General features: G+C 41.0%; 1 protein-coding gene across 1 annotated transcript in view; it reads right to left on the bottom strand.

The window, feature by feature from the left end:
• TUBGCP2 (tubulin gamma complex component 2) overlaps nt 1-18619 on the bottom strand; it is an 89458-nt gene that overhangs the window by 47216 nt on the left and 23623 nt on the right. The window contains exons 6-8 of the mRNA XM_075217186.1: nt 12511-12718; nt 4093-4292; nt 2753-2942 (exon numbers count right to left, since the gene is read on the bottom strand). Of these exons, the coding sequence (XP_075073287.1) occupies nt 2753-2942; nt 4093-4292; nt 12511-12718 (598 nt within the window). The remainder of the gene's footprint in view (nt 1-2752; nt 2943-4092; nt 4293-12510; nt 12719-18619) is intronic.

The following is an 18619-nucleotide window of genomic DNA, read 5'->3' as shown; positions in this document are numbered from 1 at the left end:
CAAGGAACTTTCTATGCGGTCATTAAGACCCTTTACATTCTATGAGAGAAATCTCAGTCCCTCAACCCCTAACTCCACTCGAAGTCATGAGTCATGTAACCGTGAATAGGGGGCAACCTGTATAGACCCAAATTGAGTACTTCTAACAAAAGAGAACTGTTATAACCAATGCATCTCAAGCAAATACATATTGGAGAATTAAGATACTCAAAAACTGTATGTTGCATAAAGGTCCCGGAGTCTTTGCTTCACTAGGGTGAATTGGGCTCTGCTCTTTTGAACTTCAACGGCAAAGTCAGGGAATAGAGAATGTGGTTGTTGAATTTCAGAGGGCCCATGATCCGGGCCAAGCGAAGCACAGTATCTGTCTTGATAATGCAGCACCTTGGCTATGAATGTGCGGGCCGGAGCCCCAGGCTTTAGAGGCTGTGCAGGAAGATTATGAGCTCGTTCAATTACAAATTGTATGGTGAAGGCCTCCCTACCAAATGTCGTTATCAGCCAGGATTCCAGGGAAACCTCTAGGCTAGAGCCCTCCGCTTTCTTAGGCAGGCCAACAAAACGTAAATTGTTGCGGTGTGGGTGCCCTTCAAAGTCTGACATTCTTTGCTTGCAGAGATTAACTTGAGTAGTCAGCTCCGCGATGTCTGCCCGAACGGCTGCATTAGCACCCGCCAACACCGATATACATTGCTATGCCTCCCCAATCCGCTCCCGCATCGTTTGCATATCTTGCCGGATAAGAGACAGGTCCACCTGCACCTCACCAATACAGTCAGCAAGCTTCTTCTCTGATGAGCTAATAGCCACAAGAACTTGTTAGACGGAGGAAGAGTCCTCTGCAGGATGCGGCGGCTGGGGGGGGTGAGTGAACAATTTCCTGGTACCAGCAGAATCCGTAGCACCGACTACAGAAGAGCCACGGGCATATTCTTCTACCTCAAAGTGGCAGCAGCCGCATTGGGCTTCCCTGTGTTGGGAAATATGAAGGGAGGGGTGCGAGGACCACCTAGATACATAGCAGGAGTCAACAAGCCCCGAAAAGGAGGGGATGGATCAGAGATATCAATGCAGCCACAGCACCATTTGTTGGTGGCACAGCTCCTTACCCCGAACTCAGAGGAGCTTACAAATAACTAGAGAAAAGAAGGTCAGATTGTTCTTCCAGTATATTTCTAGAGTGTAACAGCGCTTATGTCCATCAGCATTTGCACACAGTATCAGCACAGCAGATATATAGGCACTTCAGTTGCAACAGGAACACCACCAAATGGCAGCACAGCTTCTCTCCCTGAATTAATAGAATAAGATGAGCTCTGTGAAGAATACTATAGTGATGCACAAGACCAGCAGACGGCAGCACAGCTCCACACCCACATCCGAGGGGAGCTCACATAAAAGGTAGGATAATGAATGTTCATTAGTTCAGGTCTATCTGAGCTGGCGGACCCACACACAGAGACTCAGCTCCTTGTCCACGTCCTTGGGGAGCTTACAGATATTCAGCAGGAGTCTCCAGCTGCAGTTTTAGGTGGCCAGCCGTGCTGTATTTGTTTTTTGGGTGCTGCTGTGGAGATGTCAGTTTTTCCAGTTAGAGAGAACTGCACATACAGTGTCTCAAGCTGCAAACCCAATGTATCAGGCACTGAATGGAAGGGAGGGGGAGTCATCCCCTACACCCCAGCTTCGTGGGGAGGAGAAGGGGGGGCCCCAAGCGATCACAGATTTCTGGTAGCACCAGTAGAGCTAGTTATAGCAAGTCTTGGGTGCCTTTATGCTACGAGCGACGGGTCACCACTGCAGGGGAACGTTCCCCACTCTGGCCGCAGATAAAGATGGCTGCTTCCCGCCAGTCATCGGGAGTGCAGGAGGGGGCAAACAAACTTCTTTTGACACAGGAATGGATTGCCGGCGGCCAGCTCTCGCACAATTCACAAAGCGGGCAGCAGCAAGGGAGGCAGCTCAGAGTCAGAGACCTTCGGGATATCAGGTGGCGGTGCTTACCACCAACTAAGCTCCACAGCAACCGGCAGACTTCACACAGGCAGGGTTCCAACGAAGGTAAATTCAATGTGTGCAGGGACAGGTATGAATCCACTTTCACCTGAAATTCAGCAGATTTAGTGCGTGGAGCAGGATAACAATCAGGATTTTAGACGGAAAGCAAGCGCCATGCGACTTACTCCATGCCCGGTCAAGCCACGCTTACCTTATCCATGAGACTACTCACACTAATGCACCCTCACAGCTGTGCCAATCTCCACTCTAAGCAACACTTGCTCCTCTTGTTTCAGCTGTGCACTCTTCCACTTAGAATGTAAGCTCTCTAATGAGCAGGGTCCTCCATAGCCTTTGTTTTCATGCCTGCATTTATTTCGTCTGACATGTATGTCCTTGTTTTAGGTATGTCCTTGAATTCCCTACTGTATGGCGATGCGTAGCACTATGGCGCCTTACAAATCTACAATATTATATTATTTAGCTGTATAATATACAGATTTAATATATTTTAATGCTCAATGTGGATTTACTTGTACTTTGTCCTGTTATTACAGGAGAAACTTACATATATTTGTGAAAGGATCAAAGTTTTATATGGTGATCTGAACATTCCTATCCACCTATGACTGCACACACAGGCCAAAGAGGTCAAATATGCAACATCGGCAGGCAAATTTAGTTGAAAACAACCAAATTGGCTGACAACCTACATTACCAGCCCTGCCAAGAAAGATTTTTTTATTTTTTTTACCTGTAAGGATCGTTGACGATTCCCCTATAAATCCACCTCTCCAGGATCTCAAAGTATGGGGCACTGGCTGCCTTTGTCAAATAAAGACATAGCTCCTGGGCCTGAGTATCTCCTGTGTAACCAAATGTTCTGTCATGCAGTAGACTGAGTGTGGCTCCACCTAGACACTCACCTTTATCCAATGAACTGGCTGACAAAACAATAAAATAAAGTTTGATAAACCATTAATCAGTACACATTTGTATAGTAAAATAGAAAAACTCATTTATCACCATTGCATTTAGGTGCAAAATTTGCAATAAACCACAGAAAGTAGATATCATCCATGTTCCACTAAAAAAATAAAATCTAATTGGATGTGGGTGCAAACTTTGCTTGGTATTATAGTATAAACTGCATATATTAATTAAGTGCTAAATTCCGGTAAATGTCTGTGGTTGTGCAATAAGCATTTTTTGGACAAGTTGGTAAGTTGAAATACTAGAGAGCAATTTAATGGCATTCTCTCTACAGGCTGAATTGATTATTGCCATCTTCACAGCCTAATTAAGGGCAAAACATTTTTTGGAAGGAGTTAAAAAATTACAACAAACAAAAAGAAAAGATCATAACCACCATGTGTGCACTCACAGGTCAGACACCACTCTGTTCTGTCCTCTTGAATCAGGTTGAGCAGTTGTCAATGCCCCTTCCCTGGGAATGGAACTTGATGGGAGTGGGGCACAGACAGGTAAGAACAGTGAACAGAGCTTGGTGGGACCATTAGAGCATTCATGAATCCAGTAAACCGTGCATCCAAGGTAAGCACGACTTCGCTTTTTAACTGGACTCAACTTAACTCAATCCAAAACTAAATTTTCAGTGTGGGTGAAGTCTGTTAACACTTTGTACAATTAAATAACTATTAGATATTGATGCTTCAGCTTCATCATATAGGTTACATATAGGACATAGAAGACACTGTATCTGTACCTATAGCTAAGAGAAGAACTAAGTAAACATATATGTCCAATAACATCAATAAACAAAACATAGCTTATATCAAAACAGTCTCTGGACTAGATGGTATTCCATCTGGTCCAGAGACAGATGGAATACCATGTCACATTATATCTAGTTTTTATAATTACAACTACGCAACCACTACACAATATATGTATCCAAACTAATCTCTCCACAATCATCGCATCATAGACCAGACTTTAAAGTCCCATTATTCTCCAACTTCACAGATGATGCTAGTCACCACTTAGTGCACATCATACACCCATGTACAGTACTGAGGAAAGAAATCTGTCTGTATATATGGATGAATGAATATTAGGATCATGTCCACTTACCAAGCGATGCCAATACTTCCATTGTTCGGAGTGTGGGTTGGATGTAGAACCACAGTTTTTGCAAGGAAAGCAGACCCTGGCGCTGCAGGTGCTCCAGCTGGGTAATAAGGATCATATACTCCTTCACCAGCATCCTCATAGCAGCACTTAAGGCATGGTTCACTTGCCCATACTCAAAAGAAGATTTTTCCTCAATAAATCTGTGGACGGCATAAGAGGTGTGCTGCATTAGACGGGATGTACCATGCACAAATTTAAAATGCTTATCTGAAGCTACATATAAATGAAAATTGAACAATTTGATTTCCCACCATCGAATTTTCACATATGAACCTTCAGGTAGAAAATACATTGTTCAGTGTTAACCTGACATTCCATTGCAGCTAGTGGTCGAAGTGGGGCGGTATGTGCTGGTAGGAGATACTGGCACTTCTCCTCACTGTCTTTGATGCTTCACACGTCATCTGCAAAACGGTGCAGTGCTTGGGAGGGGGGGGGGGGGGGGGGTTTGCGGCAATTTGTGATACACTAGCTCCATACCTGAATCTCTCTGTTATAATCAATTAATCCTAACTGTGAGGACCTCACTACTGCCTGTCTCTTTGGTGGCAGGACCCTCCTCTATGAACTGCCACTGGGACCTAACTGCATGCCAAGTATTCCCACTAAGTGCGCGCTTGCGACTCTCCAATATCCTCATTTACAGCTTCTTCCAGTGTAGAATATACACGTTTAAACTCGGATTACAATTGAGGTGGCCCAAATACCTAAAGGTCAGTGAAGGATCGCAGGAGGCTAAAGGTGTTACCAGGTAGATGTGTACAATGCTTCTTCTCAGTGGAAATCAAATTACCTTTTTTTTTTTCCTGTGGAAGCGAAATTGATATGCACATGGCACATCAGTGTAATTGAAAGCCTAAATGTGACTGACCTGACACATGAATGACACTGCTATTTCCCCTCTATATTTCAGGGTTCTTTAATTGCACTATGAAGGAACAGTTAAAGTACAGTAATATGACTTTTTTGCAAGCACACGTGTTGCCCTCAGGTCCTGTTGTGTGATCTGTACATGAATCATCTGTGACTTTTTTAAATATGTGTTTGCAGAAATAATGCAGTACTGCATGTGGTATATCGCACAAGTTGTGTAACTTCTTCCAAAGTAATTACAATTATTCTTGTGTTTAATTGTGCTTGGAAAATTTGAATAAAATTATTCTTGTACAAACTGTTAAGTCAAAGACGTGTCAAACCCCTTTAATTATATCAGTTTGGTTTATTAGTACGAAAATCACCAATCATGGACATTCTAAGTGTACAGTCGGACGTAAATAATAGAATAAGTGATAATGATGCTGGAATCAGTGATAAATATTGTAGGGAGAAATAGTCCTGAATGACCCTGGGATTTTTTTTCATTAGACCAGAGACGTATCTTAAAAAAAAAACTGAGCGTTCCCAGATATGGTTAAAATATAATTTTCTGTTTAGTTCCAGTTATGTGATCGCATCTATTTTTTATATCAGTATGTGTTTTAGTGCTCCAAGGTTTTCATTAATAGGTATTTTAGTGTAATTATAGTGTTACAACACCTAACAAATGTCACACTGCACCTACTAATGAAGACTTCATGTAAAATCTGTGTTTTACTGTGTTAAGCAGATTCAAACATACAAGTAATGAATTAGTGCGGAGAGCACTGTCTTGGTTTTCTATGTTGAATGTTGTAGTGCAGAATGTGACTCGCTGGTACAATCATAGGAGTCATAGATATTCAGGAGCAGGGGGTAGTGGTAGGATAGAGTGAGAGGACAAAGCAGGGGAATGGGGCACAAAAAGAGCTTATTGGCAGGGAGAGATGGGATTACCTGGTATGAATATACAGGGTGTGGAAAGAGAAAGGAAACTCATAAAGGAAAGGAGAAGGGTCACATGGAAGACATAAGGAAGAGGTGGACAAACACAGGGAAATATTAAAGAGATTTAGGAAAATGGAAGAAATTAATGAAATGTGACAAGGGAGGGGTACCCGGACACAAGAAAGGAAAGAAAGACAGGGTAAATAGCCTTGCATCATTTAATGTCTTAAACTATACTATATAGTGTAAAAAGCATCTAAAATTATTTTTACACTATGAAAATCCCCCCAGACCGCAAGTCTTTCTATTCAAATCTCCATACTAGCACTTCTAAATTCCCACTTCAACCATGGACTGCAACTGTTAAAAAATAAAAGCATCATCTTCATACTCAATTACAGACAGATGAAGCTCTTCTCACATCCTTAAAACAGCTTTTCATCTAGGTTTATTTTGACCATTTCTGCCCTATGACTTATTGAAGTCTGTGCACATACAACTGTTGTTTTACGTGACAGTAGGAGCTCTTGCAACTTAGTTTGCATTTTTAAAGTGTATGTATCACTGTTTGTTATATGTTATTTTAAATATTTCGCTCTCTTCTCTACCCCCATTTTTAATGTACATCATTAAAAGTTATATTTTATAAACATCCCCTCATTGGAGTGCCCCAATATACATCCTTTTTCTTTCTACTCTATTGGTACAATTTATATCATGTAGGGTGCACCCCCTGGTTGGTATATCGCTATATGTACCCCAGGTTTGTTACACAACATTTATATATTTTTGAAGGAGACCAATTTATATTACATACTATCTGGTGCGGTGGTATACCTCTTTTGCTTTCAATTTGCTCTAGGATGTAATTATCTTCATCCTTTTCATTATCACCAGCACAGATATAATTAACTATAGGGTATTATACCCAGTAACTTGAATATAATCTCCTATACTCTCTCTTTTCCTAGGGGTAGATTACACAACATGTCCACTTTTAGTATTTGTAATGATTTAGATATCAGACGACAAAAAATGTTAAATAACGAGGATTTTAATTTCCTAACTGATATAGTGGAACCAGATATAGAGTCAAAAAACTGGTCAGAATATCTTAATGATCTCAAACAAGCAATGTCAAAACAGATTTAAACACACTGGAATAAAACAATGTTTGAAAATTATACTCGTCAATGCATGATACCACGAGGTCTGAGACCAAAAATACATCCTGCTTTTGACCTTGCTACTGATGATCTTACTAAAGAATGGGAATCAGCTTTAACTAATTGTGCAGAGAAATTAATAAACATCTTAGTTAGACACGATACCATCATGTTAGAACGCTATAATAATGAGATCTCTTCTTTGGGTGAAAAATTAAAAGAATTTGATGACCTTGATAATTTTCAAAAAGCCTATGAAAAAATGAAATGTGATCTTGACAATCTGGAAAAACAAATTATCTTTAAAAAGAAAAATAAATTTATTCGTGATCAAAAAGACTATGCCTCTAAACAAGTCTTCAAAAAGGGTGGATCGAAAACACGGAGATCTAACACATCCATCTCGGCCAGTGAATCAGATTCCATAGAGGTTGATAATTCTTCAAATTCAATATCCAGTAGAGACTCCTCTTACCAAGATTTTTTAGGGAAAGAGGCTATGCCTATGGGCAAAGGAATTATAAATACAAGAAAATACGGAGGGGGAGCAAAAAATTGGCGAAACAGAACAAATATGCAGGAAAACGTGGTGTATCGCCGCAGTCAGAGGAAACACAAGACCTAGATGCCAATTTTCGAATTATTAATCTATCGGATAGGATACTTCAACCAAAACACATAAACCTTTTGAGCAAAGGTCTATCTTTTTCACCTACTAAAAACATGGATCCCTTTGAATGGGAGAAAGATCTGAACCTATTTGTTAGAAAGTTACTCCTCAAGAAATTTTATAAATCTAAAAAACAAGAAAAAGTGGACATTAACATTGTATGTACGGGTTCTCAACAATCTACATCATTGACAAATGACAGCATAAATTTGCCTCTAGTTGGCATTGACATTAATACTGCTGAAGATCAGCAGGCTCTTACAATTTTGGAGGATCTCCAAGATAATACCTTACAAATAGGTCCTTCCAATATGGAACTCAATAAAATTATGAAACCAACATTTAAAAAGAAATCGTCGTTTTTTCCAGACATCACGATATGCCCCCAAATAAAAGTTTATTCTGATTTAGTCTCTAGAGATCTTGATCTCTTTTTTCGAAAAAATCATAAACAGGGCTATAAAAAGAACTTAAGCCCCTGTGAGATCGAAGCACTAAAGGAAATAGATAGTTGGCAGGATATTATCATCAAACCATCGGATAAGGGTGGCAATATCGTTCTATGGCCCAGAGATAAATATATGAGTGAGATTGAGCGTCAACTCAATAACAAACAGTGCTATCAGCGGCTAATTTTCAATCCCACCTCTAATTTTTTAGGTACATATCTTGGCATTATCAAATCTGCACTACAAAATGGTACAATTACACAATCGGAATTTGATTTTTTGGAAATCAAAAATCCTAAGATACCAACGATTTACATTTTACCTAAAGTACATAAAAATGAAACAAATCCTCCGGGGAGGCCCATCATCTCCGGAATTGGAAGTTTATCGGAAAATGCCAGCAAATTTGTAGATTTCTACATGCGGCCTTATGTAGTGGGTCTACCGTCATACATCAGGGATACCCTGGATGTCCTTACTAAAATACAGGACATAGTAGTGGGTCCCAATGTTAAATTAGCATCATATGACGTAGAGTCGCTTTATACCAATATTGGGCATGAACAAGGCCTTAAGGCTGTCCGCTATTTCCTAAATATGGATCTCAATCATGACAAAAATGATTTTGTAATGACACTCCTCCAATTTATTCTAAACAAAAATTACTTTGTGTACAATGAAGGCTTTTACTTACAGATCAGAGGGACGGCGATGGGGACAGTTTGTGCACCATCGTATGCAAACCTGTTCCTAGGCTGGTGGGAGCAAGAATACGTTTTTACGGAAAAAAACGAAGAATTCACCAATCATATAATCATGTGGCTGAGATATATTGACGATGTCCTCATCCTATGGGATGGGGATACTGATCACTTTGATATCTTTACAACCATCCTCAACAATAACGATCTTAATTTAAAACTAACATCAGAAATTAACACAGATAAGATCAACTTTCTAGATCTAACAATTTATAAGACGGATGAGGGATTACTTAGGAGTGATATTTATAGAAAGGAGACTGCCACTAATACTATCCTACATCATACCAGTGCTCACTTTCCACCGGTTATCCGGGGTATCCCTAAGGGGGAACTCCTGAGAATTAAAAGAAACTGTTCGGATAATTCTACTTTTGAAAAAAGAGCAAATGAACTTACAACAAGGCTTAAAAATAGGGGGTATAGTAACAAGAGCCTCAAAAAAGCCACAAAAATTGTTTCTCAAAGAGATAGAGAATCACTTATCTATCCTAAAAATAATTTGAAAAAAGAGAAAGAAACCTCAAAGATTCGTATGGTTGGTACATTTTGCGCAGAATGGCGACATTTGCAGACTATTTTCCAAAAACATTGGCATATCTTGCTTTCTGATAAAGATCTGGGAACAGAATTAGACAAACATATCTCCTTTAGTTGGAGAAGAACTAGTAGTTTGAAAGATAAACTAGTCCATAGTCATTTGCAAAAAAATCAAATAACAAACAAGAAACCGAAAGGATTTTTTAAATGTGGCACTTGCAATTATTGCCAATATATGATACAGACTAAGTATTACACAGATAAATTTGGAAAAGTGTGGCATATAGATGATTTTCTTAATTGTAAGTCTATGGGCATTATTTATTGCCTTTCTTGTCCATGTTCCAAACTGTACATTGGAATGACAACTCGACCTTTCAAAAAAAGATTATCAGAGCATATCTGCAATATTAAAAATGGCCTTAGAGACCAAAAAATTTTTAAACCTATTACCACAGTGGCAAAACATTTTTTGACTCACCATGCGAGTAATCCAAAATTTCTAAAAGCCTTCGCGATGGAAAGTGTCCAACTTGGGATTCGAGGTGGTGATATTCAAAAAGAACTTTATAAAAGAGAGACGAGAAAATTTTTTCTCATGGGGACCATGATTCCCAATGGTCTCAATGACTATAATAGCTTTACCTCTTTTCTCTAAAAACATATCTAATTCTAGTACCAAGGTCCTGTACAATACCATCTACTCCTATAAAACATTCCCACTCCTTTTCTGATTTGGAGATATCAAAATTCTATACCAATATGGTCCTCCAAACATCGAGTATATCTTATGATAAATGTAAAACAATGTAAGATCTCTCATGTGTAAACTTTATTTTGTGGTTGCTACTTATGGAACAGCCACAAAAAAATTACACAAATAAGTATTATAATAAATTACAAATAATTTTATATAGAAATTTCCAATAGAAATAAAATAAAATTGAATGTTACTTATTTGGAAATTGATTGGTGATTTTATTTATAAATCCACCTGACTAATCGATACTATATATGGGACCTGCTGATTGACTGTACTGATAAGTACTTTATCATGTACTGCCTTAAATCATGGCAACTGTGAGGATATGACAGTGAATACTGTTGTACCTACTCTGAATACCAGATTTGTATTTAAATAATTGAAATCTTTTTCTCTATAGAAGTTAAATATTAATAAATTTTAAAAGATAATTATGAACATTACATTATAGATGACGATTTATTATCCCTATGACTAGGAGCCGCTGAGACCAGTACACTTGTCTCTTGCAACTGCAGCGCTTAATGGGATTAGTGCATTTCGTATTTCAGAAATCTCTGTATGACTCTTTTTTACACATCAGGGATTATTAAAAATTGTAACTCTCTAACACAAGTGAATTGCGAGATCTCATTCATTCTACTCGCTAACACCTATGTCAATCAATGCTCTAGAAATACGCTAATTGGCTTTCAACGTGACATGTGATGCATTCATGAATATAAGTGTTGGATTGGTGCAGATCATCATGTGATCGAACACGCTTACAAACCAGCAGTATATAAGAGCTGTCATTTGCCTCCCGTACCCAGCCTTGAAAAAGCAGCCGAGCGAAACGCGCGTTGGCGTTTCAGGGCTCCTACTTTCTTTTTCTGCCTTGTGTCAATTTGGACCTGTTATCTTCCTGATCGCTCCCCAGTTATTATAGGCAGGGAACTTATCACAAAATCCCGCGATCAGGGGGGAATTACTGCTGACCTTACCTCACTTGTGGTGTTTTTCTTTTTTATACCATAAGATAGTCTCTTACTATTACAATGGAGACACTTTGGTAAATGCTCATTTTTTGCATTTAATACAGATGACACTTTTTGAGGTCTGGCGCACATATATATGGAATATCAATAGGCAGTTCTAACAACAGCTTTTCATCTAGGTTTATTTTGACCATTTCTGCCCTATGACTTATTGAAGTCTGTGCACATACAACTGTTGTTTTACGTGACAGTAGGAGCTCTTACAACTTAGTTTGCATTTTTAAAGTGTATGTATCACTGTTTGTTATATGTTATTTTAAATATTTCGCTCTCTTCTCTACCCCCATTTTTAATGTACATCATTAAAAGTTATATTTTATAAACATCCCCTCATTGGAGTGCCCCAATATACATCCTTTTTCTTTCTACTCTATTGGTACATCCTTAAAACAGCGTTGTCATGACCACTGATACAGGTTAAAAGTCTGAGACTGAGTTGCTCTTACCTCACTGGTCCTGCGTTTGGGTATGAATAAACCAATCCACACTGTAAAGCAATTCTACCTAGTTGTCTGTCACTACTTGTTTAAAGAAACACCTGCCACCAAAAATAGCACCATGATTCAGTGGAGTAAGGCCTCACACACACTGGCAGTAATTAAGAGTCTTTAACATGGCGCTCCAAATGCTAGTAAAAACTGTAGTAATAAAATGCAAGTAGAACATGCTTGTGTTTCACATGTATTTTCACTTGCATTTTTACCTGCTAAAGCCACAACAAAGGATGCAAAGTCTAAAAGAAAGAATGTGTGCATATTGCATTTGGTATAAACACTGGATTTACTGCATATATATTATCCAGATCATTAATACACAGTCTTTGACAGATATTAGTATGAAATAGTGGCTTTACTTTCTTTTTAAATTTACTTTCTTTTTTGATCTCATTTAGTTGTCAAACTGTATAGCCAAATGCCCAATATGTGGATTGTGAGACAGACAGAAAATATAGAAATAAGGAAATATTTAATCATTTAGGCATTTCAGCTAGACAATTTAGCAATGGTGCTATTCAAGGAAAAATATATTTTATACTTGCAATGTTTGAAATTGCAATATCTTTTTCTAATGTTTAAGTTATTTTGGTAGACCTGTTGACTAAAGCAAAGTCATTGTTGCAAAGAAAGATTGTATAATAACAGTGCATTAATCATATGTAGTTTCATTACCTCGATACAATGGAGTAGCTGGCAGCCGCAGGCAAGATTCTGTTCACCAGCTCCCTTATAGACATATCCAGGTTTGGGTCTACTGAAAAGGAGCGAGTCTGATGTCCCACCAGGGACTGGGCAGTAATATATCGACCATCAACGCCAATCAAAATGTAAAGTAAGTCCTCAACTATTGCTGCCTCCTGAGAAGGAAGGGGAAGTGTCCCTGTGTGAGAGGGGAAAAAGGGATCTATGAAAAGCCGCTACATGTTAAAACACACAGGTAATCAACACATTCCTTTACAAGCAAGTACAAATTTAAGGGGGAAAAAGTTTTTGTTTTTTTTTATAAAAAGGAGGATTTTTTTTTTTTTTTTACTCACAGTAAAATCGTTTTTTTCTGACTACATTGGTGGACACTGCAAACATTGGAATATAGTAGGTGGACTAGGAGTATGTCACAACTAAAAAACAAAACAACCCCCAATATGGCGCCAATATGTTAACTAGAAATAGTACAATAACCAATATGTTGTAATGCTATACTAATAAAAGATAGCAACTGTAAATATGATGTATGACAGGGGTCAAAGCTGCTGCAAAAACAAGGTGGCTGCACCCACCTGAAAACAAACCGTTAACACACACAAGGATGCAGCGCTAAAAACCCAGCTGTCTCAAAAACTGTTGTACAAATAAAACTGGGTCACAGATCATCAAATGTACATATTTATTAGAATACAATAATAAAAACAATATATAATTATTTTTTTTTAAAAAATATACATAATAATGCTAAATTACCATGGTAAGATGTGGAATACTCCCCATGACATAAAACACAGTGCACTATGATATATTATGTGTGTATATAAAGAAGATGATAATGACGTTGCTCATGAGTTAATTGATCAAAACAGCGCTACTAATTACATAGATCTAACAGCTGTACCAATGTAGCCAATGCTGCGATGGTCAAAAATGTATAAAATATATATAGAGCTTATAGAGTATTTCCACAAGAAAAAAATGCTATTGGTTGCCACGATCATCCAGCCGGGTGTCGGGTTGGTTCCACACACAGCTGTGGACCGCGGATCACGCGTGGTCCATTGATTTAGTTCATTGCTCGCACACAGTCAAGACATTACTTCGGCAAGCCCGAGGTACTACAGATACCATCTACAAGTGTGGTGCGCTTGTGATTCATAGGATTTCCACTTACACTGTGGGACAGCCAGTGTAAGATAGGAGCGGATTTCCATCGGAGTTTCACCTGATGCCGGTATGTGGAGCGGTATGTGACATCTTATCATTCCGTACGGCTAGAGAAAGTGAGCCTATATACTATCGATTGCGCACTCTTGATCTGTCTAATACTATGGGGTATGGACTGGAACTATGGTAGTATTTTCTAAGACTTATGTTCATTGAGACACTTGAGCGTTAGTTCTATACCATCTGTGCTCGAACTAGACTCACATGGAGCCTTACACGGATACCGAAACACCAATATTAGTCTAGATTTGATTGATTACCATTTTTATATGGATCATCAAGGCAACCAATAGCATTTTTTTTTGTGGAAATACTCTATAAGCTCAATATATATATATATATATATATATATATATATATATATATATATATATATATATATATATATATATATATATATATATATATATATATACACACACACACACACACACATTTTTGACCATCGCAGCATTGGCTACATTTGAACAGCTGTTAGATCTATGTAATTAGTAGCGCTGTTTTGATCAATTAACTCAAGAGCACTGTCATTATCATCTTCTTTATTTACACACATAATACATCATAGTGCACTGTGTTTTATATCATGGGAAGTACTCCACATCTTACCATGGTTATTTAGGAGTATGTCACTTTAAAATTAACCTCTTTGAACATACACTCTCCAACTATTAGGTTCCACCCATCCGGGATCGAACTCAGTTTTTGCAGACCCAAGTTCAGAACAGAGTGCCACCCTGGCGTAATAAGAAACCTCAACATCAACAAATCAGAGGAAGGGGAGAGTGCACAGTGTCCCCCAATGGACTCAGAGAAATGGATTTTACGGTGAGTAAAAGCCTTTCTTTTCTTTCCGGCCATTGGGGGACAGTGCAAAAAGAAGATTTATGTACTCACGTTAAATCCGTTTCTCTGATTCCGTCTGGGGGACACTGCTTACCATGGGTTGTGGAGGGGAGCTTGGGGAGTTGGCACCTAACTAGTTAACTTTAGTACTGCCGACAGACCCCTCCCCTCTACAATCCCCCTGCCCCCTCTTGTTCAGTTAATTAAAAAGCCCAAGGAGTAAAGGCCAGTCAAACAAGAGCACACAGAAGAAAAGCAGAAGGGAGGGATCGCAGTGTCCCCCAGACGGAATCAGAGAAACGGATTTAACGTGAGTACATAAATCCCCTTTTCTCTTTCATCCAGTCTGGGGGACACTGCTTACCATGGGGACGTTCTAAAGCGCCCCCCAAGGGTGGGACTACTCTGAAGAACCCGCTCGTAAAGCACTACGAGCGAAATTTGCATCAGTGGATGCAAATACATTAAACTGGTAAAATTTTGTAAATGTATGGACAGAAGACCAGGTGGCTGCCCTGCAAAGCTGGTCTGCAGAAGCCCGATTTCTTGCTGCCCACGACGCCCCTACCGATCTGGTGGAATGGGCGGTTAGTCTCTCCGGCACAGGACGGTTAGCCCTTATGTAAGCCTGTTTAATGGTTGCCGTAATCCATCTTGCAATGGACTGTTTAGAGGCAGCCAGCCTCTCTTATTGGCATCATAAAGAACAAAAAGAGAATCGGTACGTCTAATCCGAGAAGTTCTTTTGACATAAATGCGTAGAGCCCTAACCACATCTAACTTTTCCATAGATTGCTGATCCGAATGGGAAGTAGATGAAAAGACCGGAACTACAATTTCCTGGTTCAGGTGAAAGGCCGAAACTACCTTAGGAACGAAGCAAGGAAGGGTTCTCAATACCGCTCTGTCGTTGTGGAAAACCAAATATGGTTCCCGGCAAGACAGTGCTCCTAATTCAGATACCCTACGCGCAGATGCAATAGCCAAAAGAAAGAGGACCTTCCAGGTCAACCACTTCAACCTTTAAGCATATCCAGCACCAGGTTAAGATCCCATGGTGCTGTAGGCGGAACATAAGGAGGTTGAATATGCAGGACTCCCTGGAGGAAGGTCCTGATATCTGGTAAATCCGCTAGTTTCAGATGAAAAAACACTAAAAGAGCCGATACCTGAATTTTAAGGGAACCTAATCGAAGCCCTGCCTCCAGGCCATTCTGAAGGAAAGCCAACAAGCGAGGGAGAGGAAAGGAAGACGAGGGACATGTCCTGTTTTCGCACCATCGGATGCAAGCTCTCCAAATCCGATGATATATGCGAGCTGAAACTGGCTTTCTGGCTCGCATTAAAGTGTCTACTACTCTGGGAGAAAAACCTCTAGCCCTCCAGAGGCTGGCTTCAACAGCCATGCCGTTAAAGTGAGCTGAGGTAAATTCTGGTGACGGAAGGGACCCTGCAGGAGCAGGTCGTCTCGAGATGGAAGAGGAATTCCCTGTCCTTCCGCCATAGAGATTATTTCCGCGTACCAGACTCGGCGCGGCCATGAGGGAGCTATCAGAATTACTGCCAGACCCCCCTGTCTTACTCGTCTGAGCACGCGAGGAAGCATGGGAATCGGAGGAAATAGGTATCCCAACCTGAATTCCCATGACATCGTCATGACGTCCACTGCCACAGCTAAGGGGTCTCTTGCCCTTGCGCAGAACCTGTGAACCTTTCTGTTGTGTCTGGAGGCCATGAGATCTATGTCCGGAAGACCCCACCTCTGAACCAGAGACTGGAAAACTTCCGGATGGAGTGACCACTCCCCCAGCATCATCTGGTTTCGACTTAAGTAGTCGGCCTCCCAATTTCTTATTCCTGGAATGAAAACTGCGGAGATTGTAGGGACATATTGTTCTGCCCAAACCAAAATTTGAGCGGCAATCTTCATTGCAGCTACACTCTTGGTTCCTCCCTGTCTGTTGATATATGCCACGGCTGTAGCATTGTCGGACTGGACTCTGACCGGTTGGTTCTGGAGGAGGGGCTGGGCCCCCCGGAGGGCCAAAAGAATAGCCTTCAATTCCAGCACATTAATAGATAGGGCTGCTTCCTGAACCGACCAAAGTCCCTGGAGTCGGAGGTGCAGGATTACCGCCCCCCAACCTTTTAGGCTGGCGTCCGTCGTGGCTATGATCCATGAGCATGGAGCGAACGACCTGCCTACCCTCAAGTGATCCAGGACTAGCTACCACTGGAGTGATTCTATCGTCCTTGGGGATAGAGATATTTTCTGGAGATCCAAGCGTAGGTGGGATCTCGACCATTTTTTTAGTAGATCCCACTGAAAACATCGGGAATGAGCTCGACCGAATGGAAGGGTCTCGAAGGAGGCCACCATCTTTCCCAGCAGCCGCATGCACAAGTGCATTGAGGGGCTGGGAGAGTACAAGACCTGAGTTGCTACACTCTGAATAGAACTGATCTTCTCGACGGGCAGGAATACCTTTTGCTGACTGGTGTCCATAATGAGCCCTAGGAAAACCATACGTTGACACGGGATCATCTGAGATTTCCTTAGGTTTATTAGCCATCCATGGCCCTCGAGAACTGCCAAGGAGAGGGATAAGTGATGCCTTAAGCCAATCTCCGAGGAAGATTTGATGAGCAGGTCGTCCAAATAAGGAACTACCTGAACTCCCTGTAGGTGAAGACATGCTGCCATAACTGACACGATCTTCGTAAAAACCCTCGGCGCTGTGGAGAGGCCGAATGGGAGGGCCCGGAACTGATAGGGGGAGGATCCCACTGTGAATCTCAGGAGAGATTGGTGGTGGATCCAAATGGGAACATGGAGGTAAGCGTCCTTTATATCTATGGACGCCAAAAACTGATTCTTTTCTAGGCCGTTTATCACTGACCTTTAGGGATTCCATCCGAAACTTGTCCACCCTTAAGTGCACATTGAGGCCCTTTAAGTTTAAGATGGGCCGAAAGGAGCCGTCCAGCTTCTTGACCAGAAACAGGTTTGAATAGAAGCCCTGTCCTTTCTGGTAGTTTGGGACCCTGCTGATAACTTTTTGAGAAAGAAGAGAGGCGACACAATCCTGTATTGCCTGGCGTCTTGATGGATCTCAGGGTAACGGAGTTAAGAAGAAACAATGTGGAGCCGTGCCCAGAAGGTCTATCCTGTACCCCTCTGATATAATGCCCCGAATCCAAGGATCTTGAGAGGACGCTGTCCATTGTTCCTGAAACAAAGACAGACGTCCCCCCACTGGTGCCCCCTTTAAAGGAACAGGGTGGTCGTCAGGATTCAGGCTTCTCCTGGGTCTTGGAGGTATGACGCCTACCTGCAAACGAGGATCTCCCCCTGGAAGAGGAGCTTCGAGAATTGGGATGCCTGCCTCGAAAGGACTGACCCCGAGGTAAGGAAGTTACCCGAAAGGGCTGGCGAAAGGAGCTGACCCAAGGGTTACGGCTCCTACTATGGAATACCGGCAAGGAAGTGCTTTTGCCCCCCGTTGCTTGAGAGATCAGGGTATCCAATTCCGGGCCGAACAAACCTGCTGCAGAAAAAGGAATGGTTTCCACAGACTTTTTTGATTCCGCATCTCCTTCCCAGGATTTCAGACAGAACGTCCTTCTTGCAGAAATAGATGCAGCCTGAATAGAAGATGAAACAGCTGCAGTGTTCTGGGCCGCCTCATAAAGGTACCCCGATGCCTCCTTTAAATGCAAAGCCAGGGGAAGTAAGTCAGAGTCCTGTAAGGCCTCTGCTAACTGGTCTGCCCATGTTTCCATGGCTCTAGCCACCCAAGCAGAAGCAAAGGTGGGTCTACAGGAAGAACCCGCAGCTGCAAATATAGATTTCAGCTGAGACTCTACCCTACGATCATTGACATCCTGCAGAGATGCTGAACCCGGGGTTGGGAGCAAGGTGTGTTTGGCCAATCGGGCAATAGGGATATCAACCTTTGGAATAGTCTCCCAGGGGGCCACATCTTCCTCCTGTGACGGATAC

The sequence above is a fragment of the Mixophyes fleayi genome, chromosome 6 (assembly GCF_038048845.1).
Source record: "Mixophyes fleayi isolate aMixFle1 chromosome 6, aMixFle1.hap1, whole genome shotgun sequence".
In the NCBI taxonomy this organism is placed as follows: domain Eukaryota; kingdom Metazoa; phylum Chordata; class Amphibia; order Anura; family Limnodynastidae; genus Mixophyes; species Mixophyes fleayi.
The sequence above is the reverse complement of the archived record's forward strand: the minus strand, read 5'-3'. Positions and strand labels throughout refer to the sequence as shown.